At 40.1% G+C, this 27542-nt stretch overlaps 1 protein-coding gene across 1 annotated transcript in view; it reads right to left on the bottom strand.

Moving 5' to 3' along the window:
- Positions 1-973: 973 nt before the first annotated feature.
- The window catches only part of myo10l1 (myosin X, like 1), a 43160-nt gene continuing 16591 nt past the window's right edge, over positions 974-27542 (bottom strand). The window contains 41 exon segments of the mRNA XM_026340170.1: positions 974-2779; positions 2899-3090; positions 3191-3367; positions 3885-4238; positions 4369-4492; positions 4643-4779; positions 4972-5179; positions 5267-5415; positions 5690-5838; positions 6069-6189; positions 6276-6433; positions 6624-6818; positions 7122-7264; positions 7862-7917; positions 8151-8244; positions 8358-8453; positions 8568-8672; positions 9339-9477; positions 9560-9683; positions 9873-11100; positions 11188-11294; positions 11903-12020; positions 12149-12273; positions 12350-12430; positions 12826-12928; positions 13160-13242; positions 13342-13410; positions 13532-13624; positions 13881-13947; positions 14255-14355; positions 14497-14643; positions 14748-14866; positions 14970-15099; positions 15371-15477; positions 15735-15819; positions 15934-15947; positions 16087-16211; positions 16881-17015; positions 17863-18050; positions 19035-19193; positions 25691-25789. Of these exon segments, the coding sequence (XP_026195955.1) occupies positions 2675-2779; positions 2899-3090; positions 3191-3367; positions 3885-4238; positions 4369-4492; positions 4643-4779; positions 4972-5179; positions 5267-5415; positions 5690-5838; positions 6069-6189; positions 6276-6433; positions 6624-6818; positions 7122-7264; positions 7862-7917; positions 8151-8244; positions 8358-8453; positions 8568-8672; positions 9339-9477; positions 9560-9683; positions 9873-11100; positions 11188-11294; positions 11903-12020; positions 12149-12273; positions 12350-12430; positions 12826-12928; positions 13160-13242; positions 13342-13410; positions 13532-13624; positions 13881-13947; positions 14255-14355; positions 14497-14643; positions 14748-14866; positions 14970-15099; positions 15371-15477; positions 15735-15819; positions 15934-15947; positions 16087-16211; positions 16881-17015; positions 17863-18050; positions 19035-19193; positions 25691-25789 (6309 nt within the window). The 3' untranslated portion in view covers positions 974-2674.

Below are 27542 nucleotides of genomic sequence, written 5' to 3'. Positions count from 1 at the left end.
TTGAAGTCAGATTTGCGATCTTCAAATTTTAACTTCAACTTATTATTCTCTTAAGAGAATAAAACACACTGATCACATTTCAGCAGCTATAGGGCAACTTCTTCCTTCTCAGTGTAATATCAGTGACAGACAGAACCAGACGTAGAATAAGCAGAACATACAGCTCAAGGTTCCTCGTTAATTATGGCTTAATAATAAACTTTACTTTCTCCATATTATTCGTATATTAGCCAAAACCAAAATAACCAAAAGTTTAGGAACCCGTGGGTAAGTTCTGCTTATTCTAACTCTGTAAACAGGATCCCAGTGGACTGTATGTGTGCAGCCAGGGCCATAGCTACCATAAAAACACCAAGGTCATTTTGTAGGACGTTTTTGTAGGGGTTGTAGGGTATTTAAGCAACAATAAGGAAGCTAGATTACAATGTAAAAAACGTGGACATAGATATTTGAATACCAGACTGTTTCACCTGAAGATGTTGAACTTCACTTAAATATCTGGCACAGAAAGCAGTAAACTGGAACTGTATAGATACTTTAACTACACCACGTTGGACATTTAATTTGACCATGTTGTGATATTATATGTATAGCGTGTATAAGCATCGCCCCATCTGTATTTGAGGTGAGGAAACATTTTGTGATTTTGTCCTTTAGTGGTGTTACACATGAGGGATGCTGCCGTGTACCTGCAGTGTCACATTGTCAGTGGATGTTGACAGAAAACTTCACTTTCAATTCATAAACACATACACACAAAGCAGTGAAAACGTTCAGCATTCCCAGTGCACAGTTAAACCATTTCAAAGCCCATATCCTCACAGTGTCTTATCTGCTCCTCTTACACTGATACTTAAAAAAAACAGTATATTTTTTACTACATTTTCTTTCCTTACACACATTGCAATACATACAGTACAATAATAAATAATTAACCCCTAACCCTCCCCTTGAAATCCCATGCTTTTCCCATTGTCACAATTACAACACCATTCTTTGCGAACGGTTGTCACATTAATACATCTTATTTCCACTCAGTAAAATTACCCCTTTTCTCATTTCCCCTTTTCTTTTCCAAATGTTTAGATAACACCATCAATACACTCACACACAGCAGCATTCCTGACACAGCACTTCAGGATGGTTAAGATAGCAGGGGGTTTACATTAATAACAGTAGTAACCGTATAAAAGTCACATGTTCATAAACAGGCTGGAAAAAGAAAGACAAAATGAATTTTATATGCATTATTGTTTAAGTCACTGCTGTCCTCGGTAAAGAAAAGTGAGAATAGCATAAGCAGACAAGGGAATACAGTATTTTATGGCTCTCGCGTCCAACAGATACAATGATATATTCATCAAACACTGTGAAAACATGACCAGTCTCATTATGGCCTGTGGTTTTACTAATTTCTTACTTCACTGTGAGTCACATTAATGGCACAGCCAGTGAATGATGTACAGTATTGGCATCATATTTAGACATACAGTGGTCATTATCCACACCATTCACTTCCATGTAGTTTACACAAGAGGTGTCACATTGCATTTAGTATGGCATCTATATTCTGTACAGTGCAGTGGCTACTGAAAATTCAATAATAATTTTCATAACGTGTGATATACAGTACAAAAAGATACAAGCTGGTTCAGTTTGTATGTACATGTATGTGAATATACAGTAGATTTATGCTGTTATATGTAGACATAGATAGGGAAATGTACTCATCTTATTCTGGCTGACATAGTTCTCCTTGTAGAGAGAAGCGAGGCTGTTAACCATGCACAGACTATCCACGTCAAGCTAAACATGACGAGAGAGGCTCCAAGGTTTTCCCAAGAATATCCATATATTGATCATAAATATTTAACGCCGCCTTTCTTTGGCTGTGTTTTCTTCTTGTGGCCACACGGTGGCACTGATGAGTGAGCAGGTGAACACTATATTGGGCTGGGAGCTCATTTTCCCTTAAGAAGCCCTGAAGAAGAATAATCATTGAGTCATTTTTCTCAGTCACAGATGGATGTAACAGATGTTACAGATGAAAAGCTGAGAGCGAACAACAAAGAGATAGCAAGCAAGAATTTAAAAAAAAGTAGCATTATAACTTAACATCAAGAGCAAACAAAGATGCAACAGGAGTGAAGACATGTGAAGAGAAAGAGAGAGAGTGAACTTGGAGGAGAAGTGAGAAATAAATACAGTTAACTGAGAAAGTGTGGCTTTCTTCTGTCTGGCAGTGCACTAGGGGCCAAAAAAGGGAGTCACCTGGGACAGGCTGGGACTGAGCGGTTGAGTTGTGCTTGTTGTTACCGAGTTTTGTTTCGTTTGTCCGGAGTGGAAAGCAGAGAGAAATTTGGAGTGTGCTTGAACATCTACATGCAGGACTACATGTTGCAGTTATGTATTTGAAAGGACTGTCCCAAAATATATTTTTTCTTTGTCATGCTCCTTTTTATATGGATGCTCTATTGTCTGTCCCAGTGAAGTGTGCGTTGGATTTCTTCGTTCGCTTTTTCACATTTTGTTTTTAATGTTAATTCGCCACTATTGATTCAGCCATGTGGATTAGCTGGTTGGTGTGATTGCCTCCATCATAACCAACCAACCAATGTGGGGTGTCATGGCATCTGTTTTTTTGATGAACAGAGATTTGGCAGGTTGGTGGCGATCACCTGACCCAGGAACTGGTAACGCTGGTCACGGACATGATGCTGCAACGTTTCTTCACCATCATGTTAATGTAAGCCCTCATGATCTTGGTGATCTCTCCAACCTAAAGAGAAAAACATATTGGTCAGTGTGCATTGTGTTTCTCCATGTCTGCATTATTTGATTCATGGATGGAAATGTTGTATTCTCCAACAACAAATAGGGAAACACTTTCACTCTTACAAGTGGAGTTTCGAAGAACATCTCCCTCTCGTCCACGATGATCTTGTAAGTGCAGGGCTGTGAAGCTCCAAAGAAGGTGATGTGTTCATACTTAAAGGTCTCCAGAGGTTTGGGTTCACCTCGCTTATACACAGACACATTGTCAGCACTCACGCCCAGCCACAGATCGTGAGGGAAACCACCCTCTTTACACTGCAGAGAGAAGACAATATAGGGTAAGGAAAATAGTTGTCATGTTTTCAACAAATATTAGGGTTTATTGCACTGTTTATTTCCCTTCTTATTCTCTCACCTCCACATCAAACAAAGTAGACCCATATCCAGGCCACTCTTTGATAATACTCATATATTTAAGCATGGCTTGGTGCTGGGGCATTCCCTGCAGCCGAGCCCACTTCTCCAGCACACTGGTCCGTGTGGCAGATGTCTCCTCCTTCACCCACATCTCCAGCATCTGCTCCTCCTCCACCTGCAACAACACAGATCAGTCAGCCTGGTAAATGCTCCTTCAAACAGACAGACATCAATTCAGCTTGCAGGTAAATCGTTCATGTAAAGCATGAGAGCTTGCAGCAGCAGTGGAATGCACAGATCCATGCAAATCAATGTTACAAAGGAAATATCCTGTCACGTCGGACATGTGACACAGTGCCACCACATGGAAATGATCTGAAACAGCAGCTATCAGAACTATCAGCTTTAACACCTGTGACAAAATGCCTTGTGTAGATGATCTATTAGATTGTATTTCAGAGCTGTTCTTAGTAACAAAGGCATTATTCACCTAAGCTCCAAACCTTTAGGATCAAACCACTTGATCAATTGTCTTACTGCATCTTGTGTTACAACATATGGTCTCTGTAGCCATCCGATCCTTTGCTGCTTCCATGCCACATTAAAATAAATTAGTATAAAACTTGCTCATGTTGGCACAACAGTAAGGTTCAATGTATAGTGTGAATTACCAGGACAATTTTTTAACCGACCTTCTGTTTCTTCAGTGAACCAGTCTTGAAGCTTCTCCTCAGGGTACCATCCAGGAAGCTGGGGGTCTTTCGTTTTTCTATCGCGGTGCCAATGCCTCCTGGTCCTCCCACCATGCCTTTTCCATCTCCCGCACCTCCCCCTCCACCTCCTGCTGCTCCACCTGCCGCACCCACACCTGGCTTGGTGGAATGGAGGATACGATTGCGGAGACGTCCCATTGGATAAACACTTCCCAGACTCCACCCAGCACGACCTGCCCCATCGCCATGGAGATACTGGAGACGCAAAGCAGCCAGGTGCTGCAAAGTCTCCTCTGAGGCTGGAAAGTGACCACTTATGAGAGACTCGTGAGCCTGACAGAGAAAGAAAGACGGCGTGAACAATGTACAATGAACAAATCAATCATCATAAGTAGTAAGAAGTAAAATGTCACAAACTCAGCTAATTTGTAATTTGACCTTCTCTAAATATATACAATCTCACCTGTTCAAACATGAAAGCAAACTCCACTCCCTCTTTAGGCATGCTCTCCACGTCCAAAAAGCAGTAGAGCTTGAAATAAAGTTTCCATTCCCCTTCCTCCTCCTCTTCTTCACTGCCTGCCAATCTGGTAAACACACAGCAAACTCAGGCAGAATTCCCAGACACAGAAACATGAACCAAAACACAGCAGCAACTGTTTAGTTTCCCCTTTAAATCAACATTTACATAAATCCTCCCAATACATAACTTCGGAGTGTTACAGATGATAAGATACCTTTCAAACTTGGCGAGAACATCTGCCACGATCACTCTGCTCTCCAAAGCGCGGTCTGTGAAGGCATTGTGCTCGAAGAGAGAGAACAGGTTCTTGCTTTCCTCCATGGCCAGTCCTCTGATCAATTTCTCCACAACCTGAAGCCACAAAATTAGAACATAAACTACTTTAACTACTTTCTTGTAATGCAATTGGTTTCAATAAAAAGTACAGAAAGGATGCTCTGGGACACTCTATGCTAACACAGCTCTTTCGGCATCCATGTGTTTGCTCTTTTAAAATGAACCAGATTATATCAGAGGATGTGCGGATGTGTTTTTGATGTTAACCTCTCCAGCTGTGGTGTGTGAATTGATGGAGATCTTGCAGGAGCCTCCTCCATGGCAGTAAACAGTGGTGCTCATCTCCTGTCTGACTAGCAGGGCGGCGATCTCCTCCTGAGAGGGAACAAACTCACGAGTCTTGGTCTTCTTCAGGGATTCCCCGATGAAAGAGGCGTAACGTTCAATCTCTGTGCCGGGATAACGCTCACGCACCCTGAGCCACAAACACACATTTATTACACCATCATTTGTGAATGTTGTTTTTAATCATCAATGCTCCATCCATAATGAAGACACGCACCTCTTCAGATGGAAGCGGAGGTATCTGAGGATGGCTCGGCTGGGTAGGAAGGTGCAGCTCATGCAGGTGAGCAGGTGCCAGTGTGCCCGATTGGCTGGGCTGTTTGGCTGAGGCACATGATTGGTCTGCTTGATTACCTGACAGTATACCTGAAAAACAGAATATCAAGAGTGAGATATGTTGATAATGCATAAATGTAAAATAAAAATTTAAACTGCTCCCAACATCATAGACAAAATGCATGGACTGCATCTTGCAGTCTTACGTTGATCAATGGGCTGGAACAATTTGTTTCCATATAAATTAAATGAATGCATTACTCAGTACTGCAGGGATTGCTTCTATTTAATTATCCTTGCAATGGTCTGTAAACCAAGGTTTGGATTAGAGCTTCTAGTAATCTAGATCTTTCCTGACAAGTACCTCGTCCCTGAGAGGGCGCAGATCCTGACAGGTCTGCAGGATACCCTGAATGATGGGCACCGTGTCTGCCAGAGTCTCCATCTCCTGCAGCGAGTTGAAAACTCTCACAGCCTCATCCTGTAAACTGGCATAGCCCTGCTGCCTTTGTACTGCAGGCAGGAAGAGCAAAAGAAGAAAAGGTGGAGAGATGTTGAGATGACACCACTGTGAGAGTAAAATAAAAATGCCATTAAATGCAAACAACATAAGTTTCAGCACCATTTATAAGCACATAAACAACTACAGTAAAAACTGTGGTGTGCATGGAAACGTTTAAACGTGAACAAAGTCGCGGTTAAACAAGAAGGATGAGCTGTCGGGATTTCCCATTTGTACGTACGGCTGGTGACCTCTCCATACGGGAGCGGCAGCAGCGGTGAGTGCAGAGGATGCTGAGTGTATCTGAGGATGGGGTTCCTCCTGTACATCTGCTCCACAATATCTGGGTTTACACTGTTCTCCTGAGAGGACACATAGAGGCCAAATTTAAATTCAGTAGACATTGTTCATGTGATCTTTTTAAATGCTCACTCAGTGTGTGTTTTACCTTGATGTCTCTGATGAGCTGCAAAGTTGGAGTTTCTATGGGTGTCTTGCTGTCTATGACTCCCTGTATGGCAGCCGTCCACCTCATGGCCTCATTCAGCATCTTGGTATAAAGGCGGTATGAATGTTTCCTCCCATACACTATTATGTTCCAGTAGCCTGGAGACAAGACTCAATTAATATATACCGCTTAAAAATTGTAAAAAAAAATGCTAACACTGTGCAAATATTTAAGTTTAATGGAGACAAATATTACATAACTGTACATGTAGTCCTTAACCTCCTATGTATAATCCTCATTTAATAGCCTCCCCTTTTCTGCCTCTTCACCCCATTAATCTCGCCTCACCTGTCTCCCTGTGCACCCGCTCATCCGGCTGAATGACAGAGCAGAGGGAGTTGAGGACCAGGGTTCCCATCTTGGAGGAGTTTCGCTCTGAGCTCTTGTAGTAATCCAGGGAGTTGTGGGTCAAAACAAACCAGCGTTTCTTCAGCTTCAGGGAGGTGCTCTTAGCGTTCGTCTTCATCTCCTTTTGGAGCCAGCCTGAAAGATGATAAGACAAGAAGACAGGGAGGATAGAAGGATTGAAAATGTAATGTTTTTTTACAGCAGGAAAAGAGTTTTTTTTAACACGTTTTCAGTTCAGATATCGAGGTTCACACATGTATGTGAATGAATGACTCAAATGTTGTAATATAAACATTTTGCACACTTTGCTATGTGCTGCATGAGGTCATCTGACTATCTCTGCTGTTAACTTCACAATTTTATCTACTGATAACCTCTGTCTTAGTCTTAGTAGTACAGTTGATGTTTTATAAATACCCCTAAAACATCCATTCTCACCTCTGACAAGGAACTCCTGGCCGTCGATCCTGGCATCTCCTTTGGGTTTCTGCAGCAGACTGATCCAGTGATGCATCTCCTCTGGTGTGTCACTATTGCAGTGGATCACACGGTTGGCCGTGATGATGACAAAGGAGTTGGGCCTGGAAAGGATTAAGTGAGAAAATTAAAGTTAAAAAACTTTAGACTTTAGATGCTTCTCTGGGTTGTATAATATATATATATTGTTCTTTCCCCTGTAACAAGAAACACACATATTACATATTATGTAACTAGTTTTAAGACTATGTAAGAAGTTTTGTGTCACTCAAAGTAATTGAGTAAATCAGCATTAAGTCACTTATAAAGTGGCCAAAGTGATTCAATATTATAGATAATGCAGATTTAATAATACATTATCTCATCATTATGTTGTTATAGTGGTTTTTAGACTGTTAGTGCTTTATTAATTGTTAGGTTGTTCACTGCTAACTTCACTTCTCATTAGTGGCTACTCTGGATTTAGTGTACGTCATTGTAAAGTGGTAAAAGTTTTATTTTGAAATGCCAGCTGCATTGAATTAAAGTTTGTTGAGACCATAATTTTTTTTGGAGAACATATGTTAATAAATAAAGAGAAACTATTTTTGACACTTTTAGCATTATGAGATTGTTGCTGTTGACTCCAAAAGTGCACTGCAGGCAAATTTAATGAATTTCATAAAACAGTTTCATACATGAAAATGATTGATCCCACTTACCGATCAGGGTTGTCTGATGCACACACAGAGTCAATCAGACCAACATCAAGAGTTCCCTGAAAGAGGAACGAAAGCAGGAATGAAGAATGATTAAAAGCATGAATTAAGGGTCCAGTATTACTTCTAAATGTTAGAAAATTTAAAGAGCAAGTGATTCATAATATTTTGATCTCTTTTCTATATTGTGCATACTTATTGTATGTGATAGAGAAACTTTTATTAAAAATTATTGAAAAGGAATCATTTTAGCCCATAAAACATTCTTGGTGTCATGTTTTTAGAGACTGACCACAGCATTCTTTGGGTTGGCCTGTTCGTGGGACATCTCCAGCAGCTGTTCAGGAGTGCACACTCGTACTTTACTGAGGACATTGAACCACCCACTGCAGAGACAGACAAGAAATATTGTTACCACCACTGTATGAATCTACTCGGACATTTCTATTAATGTTGTTAATTAATTGTTATATTTCATCATCACAAGTCTCCTTCACACCTTGCGTCCTCGGGTGACTCAGCAAACACCTGATACGTCCTCTCATCTGTCACAATGTTCAGAGCATTTTCCTTTTCGTGATTATCAACTATCTCCCTGTATAAGCAAAAACAGGGCACATGTCTGAGAAATACAGCTGTTGTCTAGAAAAAAACTTATTTAAGGGATTGTTTTGGTGTTTTTGGCACCAGAGTTTGTTAGAAACATTACTTGGCTGCTCGGATGTCGATGGTTCCCTTCAGCTTCTCCTCACTGTCGTTATCATAGTACATCAGTTTGCTGTCCCTCAGTACAAACCAGCGCATTTTCCAGTTTCTGATGAAGAAGGAGACACAATGAAAATAAAGGCCAAGATAATCTATTCCATGCACAATGAAGAGTTGTTTGACTCTAACAATTAGATCTGCACATATTCTATCTGGAATACAAAGTGAAATAGCCTCTTTATGTAAAATACTTCTGCCATGCAATGTATCTAACATGTATCTAAGTGTGGAGTTAACTATTCACAAAATCTCTGCTAGTGCAATTCAAAAGCTTTTAAATGTACTTATACCATCAAAAATTTTTAATAAATAATAGGAATCTAGGTTTGTTTTCTTTCCTGTCTTCTATTTCTTTCACTTAAAAGCTCAAAAGTTCAAAGTTTCAATTTAGACAAAGAACCCAAATACAACAGAATTCAACAACACATGAACCTGTTTGTCCATAAATAATAAACCTATGCTATTTAAAATTTCAATAAGGTCTTTCTCATAATCACACAAGCATGCAGCCTTTAGATAAATTGTTAATTTCATGCAGCAAATAAGTGCTACATTACATGAAAACTGTGATATTATTAACTGTTGAATGGTTAAGAGGAAAGTCAGGGACTTTATTTAATATCAATATAGATTGGTTGGTACTTGGTACTTGCACTTACAGCAGAGATGTGTAATAATTAGCATGCAGTCTACACTCAGTAACAACTACAACAACCTCCGGGAGAGCGTGGACAGGCCTCCTCCTTTCTTGTAGAGCCAACCAGACTTGAGAGACTCTTGTTTAGACCGGAACCACATGAATGTTTCATCTTTCAACACACACCAACGCCTCCTCCAGGGAATCATCAGACCCGCTGTAGGAGAAGAGGAGATAATAAAGATCATAAAACTAGTACTGTACTAAGCACTATGATGAGGATGATACTATAAACTCACCCTTCATGTAGAGGTAGCCGTGGAAATATGGTGGTCCATTTCCGTTAAGTAAAGTCACTCTGCCATTAGTCACTTCTTCATCGGTGTCCATCATTCCGTCGTGCTCATCGTCACTGTCTGCATACTGGAACAGCAACAACATCAGTTCAGTTTTCATTTAAAAAAAAAATTATCAGGCAAATGACTACATTAGATTATCACATTTTAACAACAATGAGTCATTTTTTAAAAGAAGCATGAATCTTTAATGTATAGCTGCTCATACATATCTGTGTGCACGCATGTAAGGATGCATGTGAGTGTGTGTCCTCACAGAGTCAGAGCTGCCTCTGTAGGACTCGATGCTGGCATTGGTGCAGGTTGACTTCCTCGGGTGCTCCTCGTCCGCCACAGCGGTGCTCCCCCGGTTGCTCCCGGATACAGAGCTGTCGTCTCCAGCAGTGACAGACCCCTCCTCTTCCTCCTGGTCATAATCTGACTCGGTGTCTGCTGGCATGCTGTAGATGGGCTCTTCCCCATCCACCAGGCTCTCCACCATGCTCACCTTCCTCTCCGGCTCTGCCTTGGCTCCCTCTTTCTTCTCCTCCTCTCCTGGGGGAGGTGGAGGTGGCGGAGGTGGCGGGACAGCGGTGCCATCTCCAGCTGGGGGGAGAGGGGGAGGAGGAGGAATTCCAGCAACAGGTACACCATCTGTGGGCAAGGGAGGTGGTGGAGGCGGTGCAGGAGGAACTGTTCCCTCAGCAAAGGCAGGTGGGGGAGGAGGGAGCTGAGCAAATATTTCCTGATCCAGAGCATCTGTCTCTGCAGGAGGAGGGAAATCAGGCAGAGGGATGCACTCCTCCTCAGCATGAAATCCCTCGTCTACCTCCTCTTCTTTGGATGCACCTCTCGTGGCGCTTGCCACTTTCTGAGTTTTCTCTTCTGCAGCAGGCTTAGCTCCAACTGCTCCCAGTGACGGATCTACACCTCCAAAGTTCAGGAGGTCAATGAGCTCTGTGGCCTTGCGGGACGCCTCCTTCTTCATCCGTTTGAGCTCAGCGTCCCGGCGCAGCTGCAGTTCCTGTTTGGAGGACTCGCAGAGCTGCGACACCCCATCTTCTCTCTTCTTCTGCAAGCGCTCTATTTCTCGCTCCAACTGCAGAATCTCCTCCATCTGCCTAGCTTCATCCTAAAAAGGAGGACATTTTATTTTTAAAACCATTAGTTTTAATCTGTGAATTAAAAGAAGTGCCTGTGAAACTTAAAAAGCAGCACTTGCCTCTGTTGAGTTTGTTTTTTTCTCTGCTCCTTCATTCGCTTTCTCCTGCTCCTTTTCACCAAGAGCTTTCTTCTCCTCCTCCTCTTTCTTCCTCTGTTCTTCCTCCCTCTTCTTCTTCTCCTCTTTGAGTTTTCGAACACGAGTACGTGCCACCTGGCCTCGTCTGTGTTTTTGCAGCACCAGCGCTGCCTTGCGTTGCTTCACATACCGTGTGTGTTGGATGTGCTTTCGGAAGTGTTTCTGGAGGGTGATGACACTGGCACGTACGTGCTTGAAATGCTTCCTGGGGACAAAATGGGAAGATGCAAGGACTTAAATAATAATAAATAAGGGGCACTGAACTTTGTACTTCTTATTGGACAGGCCTTACTTGGCAGAGAAAGTGAGTAGATGAGCTCGGATTATCATGGCAGCCTGGCGTCGGACTTCATCCCTGTCTTTCTCTAAACGATGCTCTAGAGACTCTTTCATGAACACCTACAGCACAAAGGTAAAGAGGTCAGGTATAATGTATAGATAAGATATTATAAGATATATAAGATATTCTTTATTGATCCCACATTGGGGAAATTCAATTGCTACAGCAGGTCAGTGCAAAAAGAACAACAGTAATGTGCAAAAAGAATGAAAGGGTGTGCAAAAATACAAAAGTAATAAACATTTTACGAGAATCTACAACTATATACACTATTACGACTTAACATATATAATATGTTATACGTAATAATAAAATAAAATCAAATACAGTCAGGTGGGCTATGGATGCATGATAACCGGTTTTGTACATGTATATTTAAACTGTGGCATTGTACAGTCTAACAGCTGTTGGAATGAACCGCTCCTTCCTACATGGAGGGTGTAACAGTCTGCAACTGAAGGAGCTGCTCAATGCCTCCACTGTCCGATGTACACCTACAGCACAAAGAGGATGTTAGCTTGGCCAACACCCTCCTTTCACCCACTTGAACTATTGGCAGCGGTGGGACTCGAACCCACGCCCCCTGGACCGCTCGGCCACGCTACCGTGTAGAATAGATAACATAATAATATGAAAAGTGTGCTGCCAAAAGCTGCCTTAATGTTACCTTGGTTTTTCCCAGCTGCCACTCTTTCTTGGTCTTATCGTATCTAGATAGAAGGTCTGTACTCCGCTTTTTATCATCTCCAGCTGCTGATACTTTTTCTTTTAGAATGATCTTATACCTGAAGAAAGGAATAAGAGACAACAGAGACATTGCAGCAAATTAAACAGATGAAGAAATGCAGGCAAATTCTTCAAACATCACAAATTCAAAGAGTGAGATGGATTAAGAATAAGAAGCTATGTTTACCGAGAGACAAAGTCTTTGAAAGTTCTGCGGACGGGGAATCCAGCACGACGGATCTTCACAGTCTCCAACATCCCAGAATACCTCAGCTGGTTCAGGACGACCTCCGGGTCAAACACATTTGACTTCTAAAAGTGAAATTAGAAATATTTAGGAATATGGTGCGACCTTAGGAGAACTGGTATGAGACAGAAACATACTGACCTTTTCCATGTTGGGCTTAATGCAGCGTATGAAGAAAGGGTTGGATACACTCAGGGTGGCCATGAGTGCATGAAGCGAGTCCTGCGTGGACAGAGAAGAATTATTGTATTTATTTTCAAATGGCTACAAGTGTTTAAAAAATAAATTAACTGTATATAAATGGTCTGTATAGTTAAAAAGTTAATTAAGCAATAAAACAGGTAGTAGAATTAATTAAATGCTTTAATTATTTATGATATGAAAATACTAAATACTCTATTGTGTAATTAAAAATAAAGACTTACTGCTTTACACTCACCTCATACATTACAATTAAGTGACTATTAGTCAAAACAAGACATAATATTTGGCAGTAATTCTCTAAGAAATTCTCTAAGTAATTCTCTAACATCCTCTAGATGTTGTGAGTTGAATGTCATAAGTTATTTTAATCACACTTTTTTGTTTTCTATAAAATATCAGTGTGTGTCACTCACCCTGAACTGGGAGCTGACAGTAGGTTTCCGTCTGGCTGTTCCCATCTTCTCCTCATTGTTCCTACTACCGACCTTCTCAAACAAGTCATAGATGAAGTCCAGTCTGAGGAGTGACACAATTACATGGATTACACATTAAATATTAAATATTAGTGATATAGCTGGAGTATCTACTTAAGATATCAAGACCGTAAGAACATAATAAAGATCAATGTCAGGACAAAATGTTGGAAAGATGGAATACGGTATCTTCTGAAATGACACTATTATTGGTATAAAATCCCAGGATTTAAACTCTAATCCCAATTATTATGAATATTTCTGAATATGTGACCTGCTGTCCTTCAGCATGTTCAGGATATCATCCCTGAAAGTGTCTCGGTTCTTCTCCAGGATCCCTCTAACATCATACAGCACCTGACAGACACAGACAAGGTCATTATAAACTTACCCAGCTTCACATTTTATAGCATCCACGCAAATGGTGCGTATGTGGTTCATTAATACATAACTCACCTCCCCTGCATAATGTTTGATACCAAATTGATGATCAGCAAGTCTGGGTTTGACATAGTACGGGTTTGTCTGGAACAAACGGTAAAAAGCACAAAAACTAAAATATAACGGGGAGTTTAACAGCAGCACGGCAGCTCAACATTTTGTGAATTATGCATGAATCTTATGAATTAATGTGTAAATAACTCACAGAGTGCCTGCTGTGCAACTTCTCCAGCAAAGTGAAGTCTGTTCCTTTAGGGAATCGACTCTCTTCATTCACTAGTGCCAACAAGCCCAGTTTCTAAGAGAGAAAAACATGTTATTGCATCAGTGTTTAGAATTTAGCACCACTTCCTAATACATCGGTCCTGTATTATTAGATCAGTTTCCAGAAAGCATCTGTGGCAGCCTTCCAACAAAGGACAGCTTTTATTTTAACTTACTTCCAGCGAGCTCACATTAAGAAAAGTCTCTTATGTTTGATGAATGTGACTACATCTCTGGGCTATCATTAAAAACCAAAAGCAGAAACAATATTAGTTTTTAGAGGTTCTTACCTTTTCTATAAGATCAAGACACTCTGCATTGTCCATCCAGTCTATGGCATCCCACTGAACACCCTCCCTGTTAGGAGTGAACAATTATTGATGAAAAACTAATGTACATTGTAATGTACATGTTTCATATCACTGCATAATCTGTAAATACTCTAACTATACAGTTGCACATATTTGCCTTTATCAGATAACATCAGTAAGGAAGTAGATGAAAACATTGGAGACGTTATGACATGCAGCAAAGATACCCAGCCAGACTCAAACCCGAATAATAATTTATGTTACGTGTCCTTTTAGTTAATTTTATATGCGATTACAGTTTTCTACTTACTTACTAATTAAATAGTATGAAAGTCTTTCTTTCATTAGTTTACCTGTTATACTCCAGCTGCTCCAGGGAGAAGATATGCTTGTTGAAGTACTCCTGAAGTTTCTCATTGGCGTAGTTGATATTAAACTGCTCAAATCGATTCACCTGGAAACAGGCGGACGCACATTATATGTAGAGATCGGGATCTGCCTTGAAGATGTGTGTCTGCACTCATGAGTGAAAGTAACATGCTTAATAATAAAATATGATTGGTGCAATAAGATTTAAATAAAGAAAGGTTCTGACCTCAAAGTTCTCAAAACCAAAGATGTCAAGGATGCCGATAGATTTGAAATTTTCCTTCCCTTTGATTTTCTGATTGATTTTGAGGATGATCCATGAGAAGCACTGGGAATATAACGCCATAGCAACAGAGTCACGGGAATCCACAGCCTGTAACAATGAAGAAGAAAAATGTGAACGATGGTTAGAATCAGATCAGAATCAGAGATCAGTGTAAATGTGGAGAATAAATGTGTACATATGTGTATATATACCTGCTCTATAGTAAGTGGAGAGCAGATTTCTTCTCCTCTGAGTATTATGGAGCGCTGAGTCAGGACTTCTGACAACTGGAAAGCATCCAAGCCCAGCAGCTCACTGGCATTAGTGACCTCTGGAAGAATGGGCAAAGATGTGTTGTACAGTACTTCACAGTTTAGTATATATCTCAGTGTCAACCCTGTAACTCACACACAAGGTATGAGACGTTCACTGACCTTGTTTGGTGGTGATCTGGGCTCCTCCTGCAAGCATGAACTCAATGTTGCCGAGCTGTAAGACTCCGGACAGCAGCTTGAACATGTCTCTGATCTCCTCCTCTGTGAACTCTAATACCTTCAGTGCCTCCTACACAGTGAAAAGCACAGGAAAAGAGCTGTGGAACTGCCAGCAGAAGACTTTTTATGAACACCTTAATGTCTTAGTGACAAGTTGATAAATGCTAATTGAAATTTCACCTTTACCACCGTTACAATCCTTTACATTAAGTTAGTTTCACATTTCACATATAGGGTGACTTTGCATTTACTACATTTCATATGAATGTCTACATTCAGGTGCAAAGAACAATTTCACTGGCAGAAAGGAAAATTTGACTAAATGGTTTAATTAAACTGACCATAACGCTGTTAAACAGTTCTTTGTCATTCAGGCTCTTGTCCTTCAGACATCCAGATTGGCTGAGGTAGTGGTAAGATTCGGCAGGCTCCTCCAGGAAGTAGAGGCCTGATAGAGGAAATGTGAAAAATCAGTGTTGATAGTAGAAGAGATGGAAATTGACTGTCTGTCTGTGTTGATCAGAGTCTAGCTGATTTCCACATATGGTTTTAGATCAATGCCAAAGCTGTATCTCCAATATACCAACTTACCTGACACATCAAACTATTGATGAACTGAAGTCAAAAATACACAGATTCCAATAGTGAATTGATCAGTTTCAGCACATCATCAGTATTTGAACATATTCATAGAGCTTTTCTTACTTTTATGCTCTTTGCTAGCTCCTGACAGCAGAGCATAGAAGATGTGGTAGTTTCGTTCTCCAGGGTTTTGTCGTACCACTCGATTCTACAGCAAAATCAATTCAGCAAACCCTTGATTAGCATTTTATTTCGATTCATTGTACAAGACAGACAAGACAACCTACACTTGACATGAGCAAGCTGTAGCAGAAGTGGTTACCTTTTCCAGCAAATCTGAAAAGTAGACTGTCAAGGAAATAATCAAACCTGAGTCTTCACATATGTACATTTCATTACCGCTGCATAAGAAAATACTAATATCCAAGATAATTAAGCCTATTTTGTGTAAAAAAAAAAAAAAAAAGAAGGATACAGTCAATGACGCAGCCTCCCTGGATGTTGCCACTTTCAGAGAAGTGAAGCTGGATGAATTTCCCAAAACGACTGGAGTTGTTGTTGTAAACAGTCTTCGCATTACCAAATGCTTCCATGATCGGACTGCAAAGAGAATAAAAATCTGCATTTAGCAAACGTTTGTTTCTGTATTTTTAATTCTAAATGCAAAATTAAATAGAGTACATCCACCACGTGCTGCAAACCCTTTCATTCATGAATATGATACTTCAAATGAAATATTGCTTATTAAGTGAGAGTAACATTATGTGGGTTCTCTTACGTCTAAGTTAAATGTCACGCATTTTTATTATTTTATAAGGTAATATCTATATTCAGTCTATGTACCCTCTCATACTAAACTCTAAACAAAATTAAACTAAACTAAACACTAAATAATAAACCCTTTTATGATGTGACAATGCTTTTAACAAAGGTTTACTTTCAGACTCAATAAAATCTGATTAAGTTTATGGAAAGATCACAAGAATTTCTTTAATGTCAGAAAACCTTTGCTATCATTACAAATAACTAGTTTGACAATGAATTTGAAATAAATGTTACCAGAAATTCTCTTTTAATTCCATCACAATTACTACAGCCACTAGAGGGCTTTGTTATGTCACTGATGTCACCTAACATGTAAAACACAGGTCATACTGAACTGCCTTCACAATTTAACTGTGTGGTCATTACTTATAAGAAACCCTTCACTTTGAGAAGTGACATCGAGTAAATAACATAATATTTTAAAAAAACAGCAGAGCCTGGTACCTGCTCTGTACGATGGCCTGCTCCACACGTGTGCTTTTCTCCGATGGGGGAGTCCCAGCTGAGTTCTGGCTCATCATCGACAGAAACTGCAGCAACAGTTTAGTGCTCTCTGTCTTCCCGGCCCCTGACTCACCACTGATGTACACACATACACAAACACAGCTGATTTAATTAAATACACTGTGACCTTCTCTAACATTCAGACATCTGCTTTGATTGTTTTAATTGATGTACAAGTTAAGATAGCGTCAGAGCTACTGCTTTAGCTTCCAGTCAATCTCAATCAGGACACAGAGTGAAACAAATGCACAAATAAATGTCTGCCTATGTCTGCATGGGCTCCAAGTATATATATATATATATATATATATATATATATATATATATATATATATATATATATATATATATATATATATATATATATATGTTAAAGAAAAAGACGGATGAATTAGTGTAAATCTTAATTTCTTTGCTCGGAGAGACGCAGTAACCTAAAGACAAAGATTTGCCGCTGACCTCATCAGTAAGCAGTTCATCATTTTTGAGGAACTGGCTTGTTTGCTTTCTTGCAGAGTGTTAGATGAGAAGTTTAGGGTTAATGGTAAATTTTAAGTTATACAATCAAACAAGCTGGTGAGCTTAGCTAATGGGGAAAAATGATAGCCTGGCTTTATTCGCAGGTCACAAGGCTGCCTACTGGCACATTGTGCAACTTTTCATTTACCTATACATTCATTCATTGCATGCATGGATTTAAAAAAATACGTGTGAACTATAACTGTGGAACAGCAGAACAACCCTTTCATCCAGTGCATGATGGGACAGGCTGCCATCCCCTGAGAGGCCCGAAAATCATGATTTATAGAAAATAGATGGATAGACTTTCTTTTAGTGGCACAAGGCTATAATGGCTATAATTAGAGTGAAACAAGTTGATATTCAGCATACTGACGTATGGAAATTGCCTCCTCCTCCATACCTGATGAGGACACACTGACTGTCGTGGCGTTTCCAAATGCAGCGATAGCACTCATTGGCCACAGCGAAGATGTGTGGAGGGAGCTCCCCTAGGTGGTGCTTGGAGTAAAGGTCCACCCTGTCTGGATCATACAGTCCTGGGATCTGTTTGTAGGGGTTGACGGCTGCCAGGATGCTGCCGATATTAGTCTGAAAGCAGCCAAATGAAAACATATACAGTACATTTATGTCAGATATTAAAGCAGGATTTTGGTGATATTAATCTGGATTTGAGGAAACACAGAGTCGAAATATGACATTAGGACAAGTCATCATTTTTATTAGAAAGCTGAGGTCAAATCACGGAGATGATGGAGGAGGGAGGCTAGATTTCCATTTTGAACTATTGTGACTGTAACAGTCACCTTGCACTCAACTCTTCTGCTCTATAAACAAAAAAACACACATACTCAGCATCTCCTCCGTTGTGTCGTATTACCCTGTCTGTGCATTTGTGCACGCATATTCAAAGCTGCGCTGAAGGATACATAAGCACACGAACAGTGACACAGAAAGCTGACCCATGGAGGGAAATTCTTATGATCAGCTTAAGGGAAATCCGTGCATGGACAATATTTCATCATCTAGATTAGGTCACACCCAGGAAAGCTGTTAGTGGTGTGCTGTCTGGTAATATTTCCAGTCTTTTCAAATGTCTAATTTCTTTGCTTTGATTATAATAAATAGACCTTGATGTAATGGATAAGGAGGGCATCAGCTAATGCACATGATTCATCACGTTTTCACTGTTCTTCTTAGTCGACAGAACAGTTTTCAAAACTGTAAAAACCAAATGTTTCACTATGATGACATTTGTGTGGAATCTACAGCAATGTGTAGTATATCTATTTAATGAGCTCAGATATCCAAGGCAACTAAATCTTATTTATCTTATTATATGTGAAGAGGGGATCGACTTGAAAAAGTTACCAAACTGTTAAAGCTCATGTGAAGCTCAGATCAGGTGACACAACAAAATATGTTTTTTCAGTTTCTTATTTTAAATACATTTAGGAAATGACACAACCCTACTATCATAATTTAAACATTTAATGGCCATGTATGTACATGCACACTCAGGTACTAAAATCGACTAAAACGCACGCAGACACGTGCCTATGTAAATGCACTTACATAGATACTATCCTTCTGATAGCGCTGGTACAGGTTGTGCATGATGGCGGCCTCGTGCAGCTCCGCCAGTGCTGACATGTCCTCCACTCCATCGATGCTGGACTGGTGCATAGCATATACCCGCTCCCTGGTAACCTCGGCCTGCTGGAGGTACAACACCTGGAAAACAACAAGACATTCAGATTGTCACTAATCACCTATTGATGGTGATGTTTTTATGAATAATCCCCTTTTGCCTCAATATCTATTTCCACTTTATTTAACCTAAAGCAGCAGCAGCAGCAGCTTCCACAAAACAAGTCACACTGTATTATTAAGGTACTAAAAGTTCACACCTTCATTTTAGTGTAATTTAAATATAAGGTTTAGCTTTCCCTAGCGTTGCTTTGACCTGCACTCTTTCAACCTTTTGCTAGTTGAAAAGGACAGAAAGTAGGCCAAAACTGCCTGACACTGGTGTTACAAATTTGACATCTAGAGAGCTTTCTGTCATCGCCTTTATTCTCTTGCCATCTGCTGCCAAATGAACCCTTTCAGTTGCCACCAAGGTTCAACAATTGGTGATGAGTAGCACAGATTCTGGAAAGACTGCAAATCCAGGTTGGTGGTCAAAACTCGATGACAGCTCTACAGCACCCAACAGACAATTACTGCCTTGCACACTGTGAAGTGTACCAAACTTTGAGGGTCATCATTTATGTTTAATTATCCTTTATGTTTATTAGCTTTATTTTTTTTAGTTTATTGCTCCACACTGTCAAAATGCACTACACGCTGAAAGTCCTTCATGTTTTATGTTGTATTACATTACATTGCAGTATTAGTACATTTCTGTACATTTCTAAATAACTGAGTTTAACTTGTCATGCTGGTAATTATATACATCTATACTAGATACTAATTGTATTAATTCTTGTTCAGACACTATGTTGCAGGGCTTTACATTTTTAGCATGGAGTGGCTAATTGTGATGCAACACAAAGAAAATCCACCGGATGAGAGTACAGCGCGTTGCTTTCCTCCCTAGACCCCAATCTCATCGATATCAGGCATCGCCATAGCAACTGGAGAGTAAGGGACACGATGTGTGGGGAAGGAAAAGGAAGGACACAAAGACTAAGGACAGAAACAGAGAAGAAGAGAGAGTAACTGATGATCTGATGTGGCAGGACCTGACAGGTGAAAGCAGCTCGGTGTGTATTGAAGTCAGGCTCACACAGAGTGCTACAATGATCCCGATATTTTTTGTCTACATACAATCTACACACACACACACACACACCAGGACAGGATATGACTCTGATTGTATTTCAGGATAAAGGTAATTTGTTCATTACAGTAAAATCAACTCCAATCAACATCTAAGAATAGAAACCACAGTCGTTGTAATACTGGGTTGTTAATGTGTCAGTTCAGTCCCACAGCCAGCCTCCAGTGGGTGTGTGTTGCTGTAACAGATGTGTTGAAAGTCTGTTGATAGTGGCAGAGGAGCACGCTGTAGGCACTCAGAGACATCCAGTTCTTAAATCAATCTATTTCGCCCCAGTAACGCTGTCTTCCACTGCACAGAGCGTCAATTTGTTCACTATGAATGGAAACCTGCGTGTTGAAGAGTGTACTGTCGCTTTACTTTTCACAAATAACAAACTTAATGAAAAACTCAGATAAACCACAATGTATGCTTCCTGCTACCTAATATGCAGAGGAGACACAGAGATGGATTCATGTCCGAGAAATGTGACGCAGTAATGAGATCCATTAGTATGTCTGTTAGTCAAGGCTTGGGCAGTTGTTCATTTACAGAATTGCTTTCATATTTAATGTGTTACAACTACACACAAGTGTATTCCTGAATCTGGGAGGATGGAAAAGAGAGAACACATTCCATACAATCCACTTAGAAACACAGAGAGTCTTGCAAACGATATCAAAGTCCATTAGGCTATCCCACCACCACCATCCCCCCGTCTCTTAAGCTTTCTCACCCTATTAAATCTCTCTCCCCTACTTTCGCCCTTCTGTCTGATTTTTTTCTTTCTGGATTTTCCATGCCTTCATGTCTCAAACATCACTGCCTCTCTCATCTCTTTTTCCCTTTGTGTGTTACTCCTCTTTTATCGCTTCCCTTTCTCTTTTGTTTGCCTCACTTTTCTCTCTGCCTCTACCTACATCATATCAACCCACTCTTCATTAATTCACCACTTTCTCTTCTGGTTGCTCCACACTGAATTTCCCACATTTCAACCTCTTATTACGTCTTCCCCCCCCCCCCCCTCATTTGTCGTCTGTCTCTTTTAACCTTTACTTGCTGTTGCCTGCAGACTCCATGTTACATTTATGATGCATCACCTTAACTTTCTTTTTTTCCTCCCTTCAAGTCTCTCTCATCTATCTCTCTAACTGTCTATCTAAAGTACGTGGATTGCTGTGTGCTCGCTCACGCAGACTCACCTAATAACTAAATGGCTCAATGTGAGACCCCTAGCTGTAATTGAAAGCTTACCCAGAGCCATTTCAATCAGAAAGTCGAGAGTGCCTTTGCAATCAGGGTAAATTATAGTGCATATACAGACACACACATCACAGCTCACAGTATCGGTATGTGAATGGAGGAAGGATGCAAAGTTGAATAAAATGAGGACTGGATCTTTGCTGTCAAAGTGCTTCCACCCTCATTGTGTGGTGCCAGGAAATCTTTAAATAATAGCCTATGTTCAATCATAATCTCTCTGAAAAAGGCATGAACATTTTTACTGTGAGATTAAAGCAAATAAATATCTACTATTATGCGTTTTGCAATTGCTTTTAATGCCAAAGCTGCTTTCAAATATAAACTGCAGATAATGCAGAGATGTTTAGGGAAAACCACTTGGGATAACCCATATACAAATGATTTGGAGAGAGGAGATGCTATGAAGTAGAAAAGTGTGTCAGTGACTAAAATAAAATGCAGCTAAAGTGGAAAACGAAAAAAGGAGGTTTGCAAACATCGTCTTTTTTTAACACTCATTGTGTACATGGCTTCTTCGTGCACAAAGGACACATTCCCACAGAAACTGCACTGCATGTGAGGCACAAGCAATACGTTTGAGAGTCTAAAACGGGATACTTCATATTCAATAATTCATTGTTGGAGAGAGGAACAGAAGCAAGATATGGAAATGGTGAGAGAAAAACACTAACAAGGAGATGTTGATACAGAGACTGTGTGTGAATGTGTCAGTCTCACTAAGATGTGCAGTTTGACCTTGATCTTTGCTATGAAAGACTGGATTATTAGGTGACCTTTTAAACTTTAGTGATCCTGTGGCACCACCAACAGGTCATAGTTTTCACATAGTTAATGGCTCTAAAACAGTGTATCTTAATTAAACAATGAAATTCACATTTATGAGTAAAGTGTTAACAGTACAGGCATTACTGGGTGAGAGAGATACAGTGACCTGTGTATTCTATAGGCCTCTATTAACTCTGTTTACATGCTCTTAATTAGCACTAAATACAAAATACAGATAAAGCCAGGCAGAGGTTCACCAATCTGTCCAATAGTTGTTGAGATATTTTATTCTGGTTCAAAGTGCACTTGTGCCTCATTTTGCTGTGTACCTCACTTGTAAGTCGCTTTAAATAAAAGCAAAATGTAAATGGACCACACTGATGGACAACCCACCTGAAAGACTGACATTCATAGAACCATGTCACAAACATGAGGATAATCTTATACTAGTTTACACCTCAAAACACACATCACCCTCCTGTACATGCATTGCTGCTTTCCCTCCCACAGCACATGGTGAGTTGGATTGACAAGGGAGGAGACAGATAGGGAGATGTTTGTGTGTTAGTTAAGTTAATCTCATGATACAATACTAAGCGAATGAGTAACTGCAAGGTCCTCAGAGGGTTACAAATAGGAAAGCGTGAAAAGGAATGTGGGTCAGGAGATCACACAGCAACATCAGCTTGTTTCTGTGAGGAATCAGACCAAACAAGTAATTTCTGGATCTTTCATTAGGCACATTTGACAGAGCGTGTCTCAGTATTTCTATGTCGGTGTGTCTGTGTGTGTGATTTTATGTGTGCACAAGTTGTAAGGCATCCCTGCAGCATGTTCTGTACTTGCGTGAGCTCTCACTACAGCTTTAATGCAGGCATGCAACTGAAATCCAGGTCACATAACACACATCATCCATAACTCATCGCAAACATAACCTGTGAGTGTGTGTGTGTTTATATGGCTACTATGACCTAGTCTTAACCCCAGAATTGCTCTTTAAACACCCTTCTCATTGTGAGGACCTGCTAAAAATGTCCTCACTTTGTAAAAATGTCTTCACAATGAGAAGGGTTTTTGGGTTGGGGTTAGAATTTGTTATTTGTTAGGGTAAATCTTAGGATGAGGCAGTTAGTCATGATGGTTTGGGTTAGAGAGACACAGTACAAGTGATAAATTAAAATTTGAGAGAGTAGATTAGCATGGCCTATGCAACAGTAGGGGGCTAGAGAATGAATTATGTCAATGAGTGTCCTCACACTGACTGCCACACAATAATTTAAGTATGAGGATACATGTACAAATGTGGCTTTTTGTGGCTTTTTTTTGTCTTGTGTCTCCTGTCTGTTTGTATTTTAGCATATACCATGATCTATTTTCTGCACAATGAAGTATACAGACCTGTAAAGAGCAAACCTTAGATCATGCATGAGATATTTGTGCACAAGCCCAGTCTTACCAATCTGAGGAAACTCCTTTTAAGAGTCCCAGTGGTGCTGGAGCCGATGCAGCCTCAGGGCTGAAGTATAGTGACATAGAAACAGATAATAATTCACACTCACATTCAAACTGTGCAGGCGATTTAAAGTGATCAATTAACTGCATGTGTTTGGACTTTGGAAACCAGAGTATCAGAGGAAACTCATGCAAGCATGGGCTCAACATGCACACTCCACACAGAATAGTAAAGATTAAATATATACCATTAGCCTGCGTAAAGCACCTAAATCTAAAACCTGAAAGCTGAGGACCAACGACTATGATGTACAAGGTTGTATATACCCCTTGTACTTGTGAATTGTGCTGATTTGACATGGAAGCTTATACCATTATTTTGCAACCACAGCATTTGTCACCCAAGCTGGTAATATTGTGAACCAGGCATGTTTGCATGGCTCCAATCCTGTAGTAACAGTGTACAGCCCACATCCTGCAAATTTTCTATCAAATATTCACCACCTCCAGCAGAGCTAACATTTAAACACCAACATCTAGTGGGGAGGCAATGCAGAGAGCGCTGTATTGGGGGTGGGGGGAGTTAAGGACATACATAATCCAGAGCAAAGAGAATGCCGGCTCCTACTGTATAACCAATCCTCTATTTTGGGAAGGCCTGTCTGTCCCTGCTGTGTCACTGAACAAAGAAATGGAAGCAGCTATACCAAAAAATTTCAGAGCATTTGGCCATTTTATATCTTAAGGACCACAAAACATTGTGCATATATAGAAGAGTGTAGATGTGGATGTTCTTTGGGGGTATAAAGCGTGGATGGAGAGACTTGAATTAGGGCCAAAAAGGCAAATCTATTATTAGCTCCATCGAAATGCTGCCAATTGGAGCGCATGTGTGTGTGTTTGTGTCAGCCATCAAAAAACATCAAATCCAAAGAGCAACGTGTGCATGTCCTTGCCCTGACACAGATTATTTGAGCACATGCACACACACACACACACACACACACATAGTCATAATGAGATTTAAGCATTCAATTCCATTATTTTGGCAGGATGTGTGGTGTTACAGGGTTGGGCTTTGGCCATAGACAACGCTGCTCTAAAACTAGAATGTGCGTTTGTTCTCCCATAATGCTTTTTATCTGTTGCAGATCTCCTCTGGAGGCTGAATGTGTGTCAGAGATGAATTTTGCATATGTATGAAGAGGAAGAGGAGGAAGGATCTGGGACAGGAAAGTAGAGCATCATCACCAAGAGTTTTTTATTGATCCACACAAGGGGGAACCTGCACAGGTGCCTAACCTTCACTCTGACCTTTACAACACATCACAAGCAACTACTGCATCTTTTACTCATCAGTACTACATTGTTAGAATTTTTTTAGTTCTGCTGTCTGGTTTAAACTAATTCAATTTGTTTTCAGCCTGAGCAGGGTTTGCAACTTTCTGTTCCATTTAGAAAGTTTGCTAAATAAACAGCTGCATTCAAAAAAAAAGAAAAGATATTCTGAGGCCTTTTAAAGTTTTACACATCACAACACAAGTTCAACACAAACCCCATGTAGATGAGCTGGTAAACAGCTTTTCTACATCATCACAGCTTTGATGGTCGTCTAAGAGGTGCTGACTACAAACACTAACCCACTTGGTTTAAATGCGTTCAAATGTAACCTTGGACCTTGTAGTAAAACAAGTGTTTTACTTTGAACACGACCCCAAGCAGTTACTTCAAGCTATGTGACCCTATAACTGAAACTAATTTCCAGGTCTCAACAGTTTTGTATGTCTTACATAAGGAATCTATTACAAAATTGCATTAGCTGTGGTCAAGGTTCCCAGAGGGGTTTGTGCAGGTTTTGATGATAACATGATTAAAAAAAAAGGGCAGACAGTATGAATGTGTGTGTGAGTGCATAAACATTTCTTACCTCTCCATAGTCGGTTGTGACCACAAGGGTTCCATCTCCACAAGAGTTGACAGTAGCGGGAAGGAACTGCTCCTTCTCTCTGACCCAAACACGGGCCCCCTGTGTAACACAAACACGCTGGTGTTAAGTGGTGCAAGGTGCAAAAAAAAAAAACATTGTGTGGTTACATAAAGTAATGACGCCTCTGCTGGATGTATTCAGCTTCCCACCAAACAAACACCTTAAAATCACCTTCTGGTTTTTGACCTAAATTCATCAAAACTTCCACTGATTCTTAATAATCTTTCTGTAGCTATCTTCTAACTTGTATCTAGTCTTCTATCTTCTTCTAAAACATTTCTGTGTGTGGACAACTGACGTGGGATAGGAACTACATAATGTCATTGTGTGTCTTCACAAAGATATAAGTACAAGTGTATGTTTGACTCAGGGTTATGGGAAGTGTGCTCTTCCTACATCTTTCCACGCTGACAAAGCCTTCTTTCAAAGAGCCACAGACCTCTGACCTCCAACCCCTAAAAAGGGGGCACAACATAGCACTCGATGGAGAGAAAAGAAAAGGAAGCAAGAGAAGTATAAGGGGAGACAGAGTCCCATAGGGATAATAACGTTTTAAAGACAATAAATAGACCGCATACTGTTCCTTCGCCTACACCACCAGTTTATTACAACAACCAGTCATTTTAAATGTACAAAAGGATGATTCATTCATTAACTGATTATGGTGATAACCATGACCAGTTACTGGAAACCATTTACTATCTCACTGTAAGTTGACTGAGTTTAACTATACAACATTATTGTCTGGATTTAAATCCAGTGCGGAGCAGGTGTAAAGGAAGTATTAATAAAGTATGAAGGACTGTAATGCCAGAACAAAGTTTTAATTACTTGAGTATGAAGTATAAGGCAAGGTTTAAACCATGAAATACTCTATGGGACACCAGATTTAGTGTGTATGTGAATTGACTAAGCAACAGAGGAGGAAATGAATTGTTTTAGCAACACATGGTCCCATACCCCCAAGCAGTCCTTGACAGTCTTTATCTTATTAATTTCCTTCCCCTTCTTTCATTTTTTGGTTTCTTTCTATTTTGTTCTTCCATTCAATTTGACACACTCTCACTGATGATAATAGAAAACCAGCTGTGCCCCAGGCCGTGGTGTTAACCAGGCAGAAATCATTCACACACACATATACAGTGTACTATATATAACACAGCACATTTGTTCAAGGTAAGCTTAGAGGGCAAAATATCTGGATGCCTCTGGATAGAAGCTTTAACACTGCTGTCTTGTCATCAAATCTTACATCTATTAATTGTGAGCTTACCTTTTAACACATTTTAACAATAATCCTAACTTACATTTATGAGTGCAGCAACCACTGTGGCTAAATGTGGCCATGGTTATGTGCACTGACACACACTAGTAGTCTACTATATACTCAAACTAGTGTTAGTTGCCTATTCAGCTACAGTAAACAAGGTTTAGAAAAGGTGACACTGTTGTGCAAACATTATTATACTATAATTACACATAATAAACAGTGAGTTACAGCAGAGCTACAGTCAAACCATGCAAAAGGCTGACAGTCACATGCATACTGATGTTATTTTAACCAACATACAGTATCTGACACACTTCAACAAATAAACATCAGCAAGTGCACATTACTATTCTGGAGGTGTTGACTTTATTAATGAATTTGATGCTTCACAAAAACACAGAAGTGTTCCTGACTCTGAGATCCACAAATGTAACATTGCATTTACTTTATCTTTGCACGAACAACATTGTACATCTATAATGAGCCTGACAACTGAAAAATTCAAGAGCCTCCTTCATCGCC

The sequence above is a fragment of the Anabas testudineus genome, chromosome 22 (assembly GCF_900324465.2).
Source record: "Anabas testudineus chromosome 22, fAnaTes1.2, whole genome shotgun sequence".
NCBI lineage: Eukaryota > Metazoa > Chordata > Actinopteri > Anabantiformes > Anabantidae > Anabas > Anabas testudineus.
The sequence above is the reverse complement of the archived record's forward strand: the minus strand, read 5'-3'. Positions and strand labels throughout refer to the sequence as shown.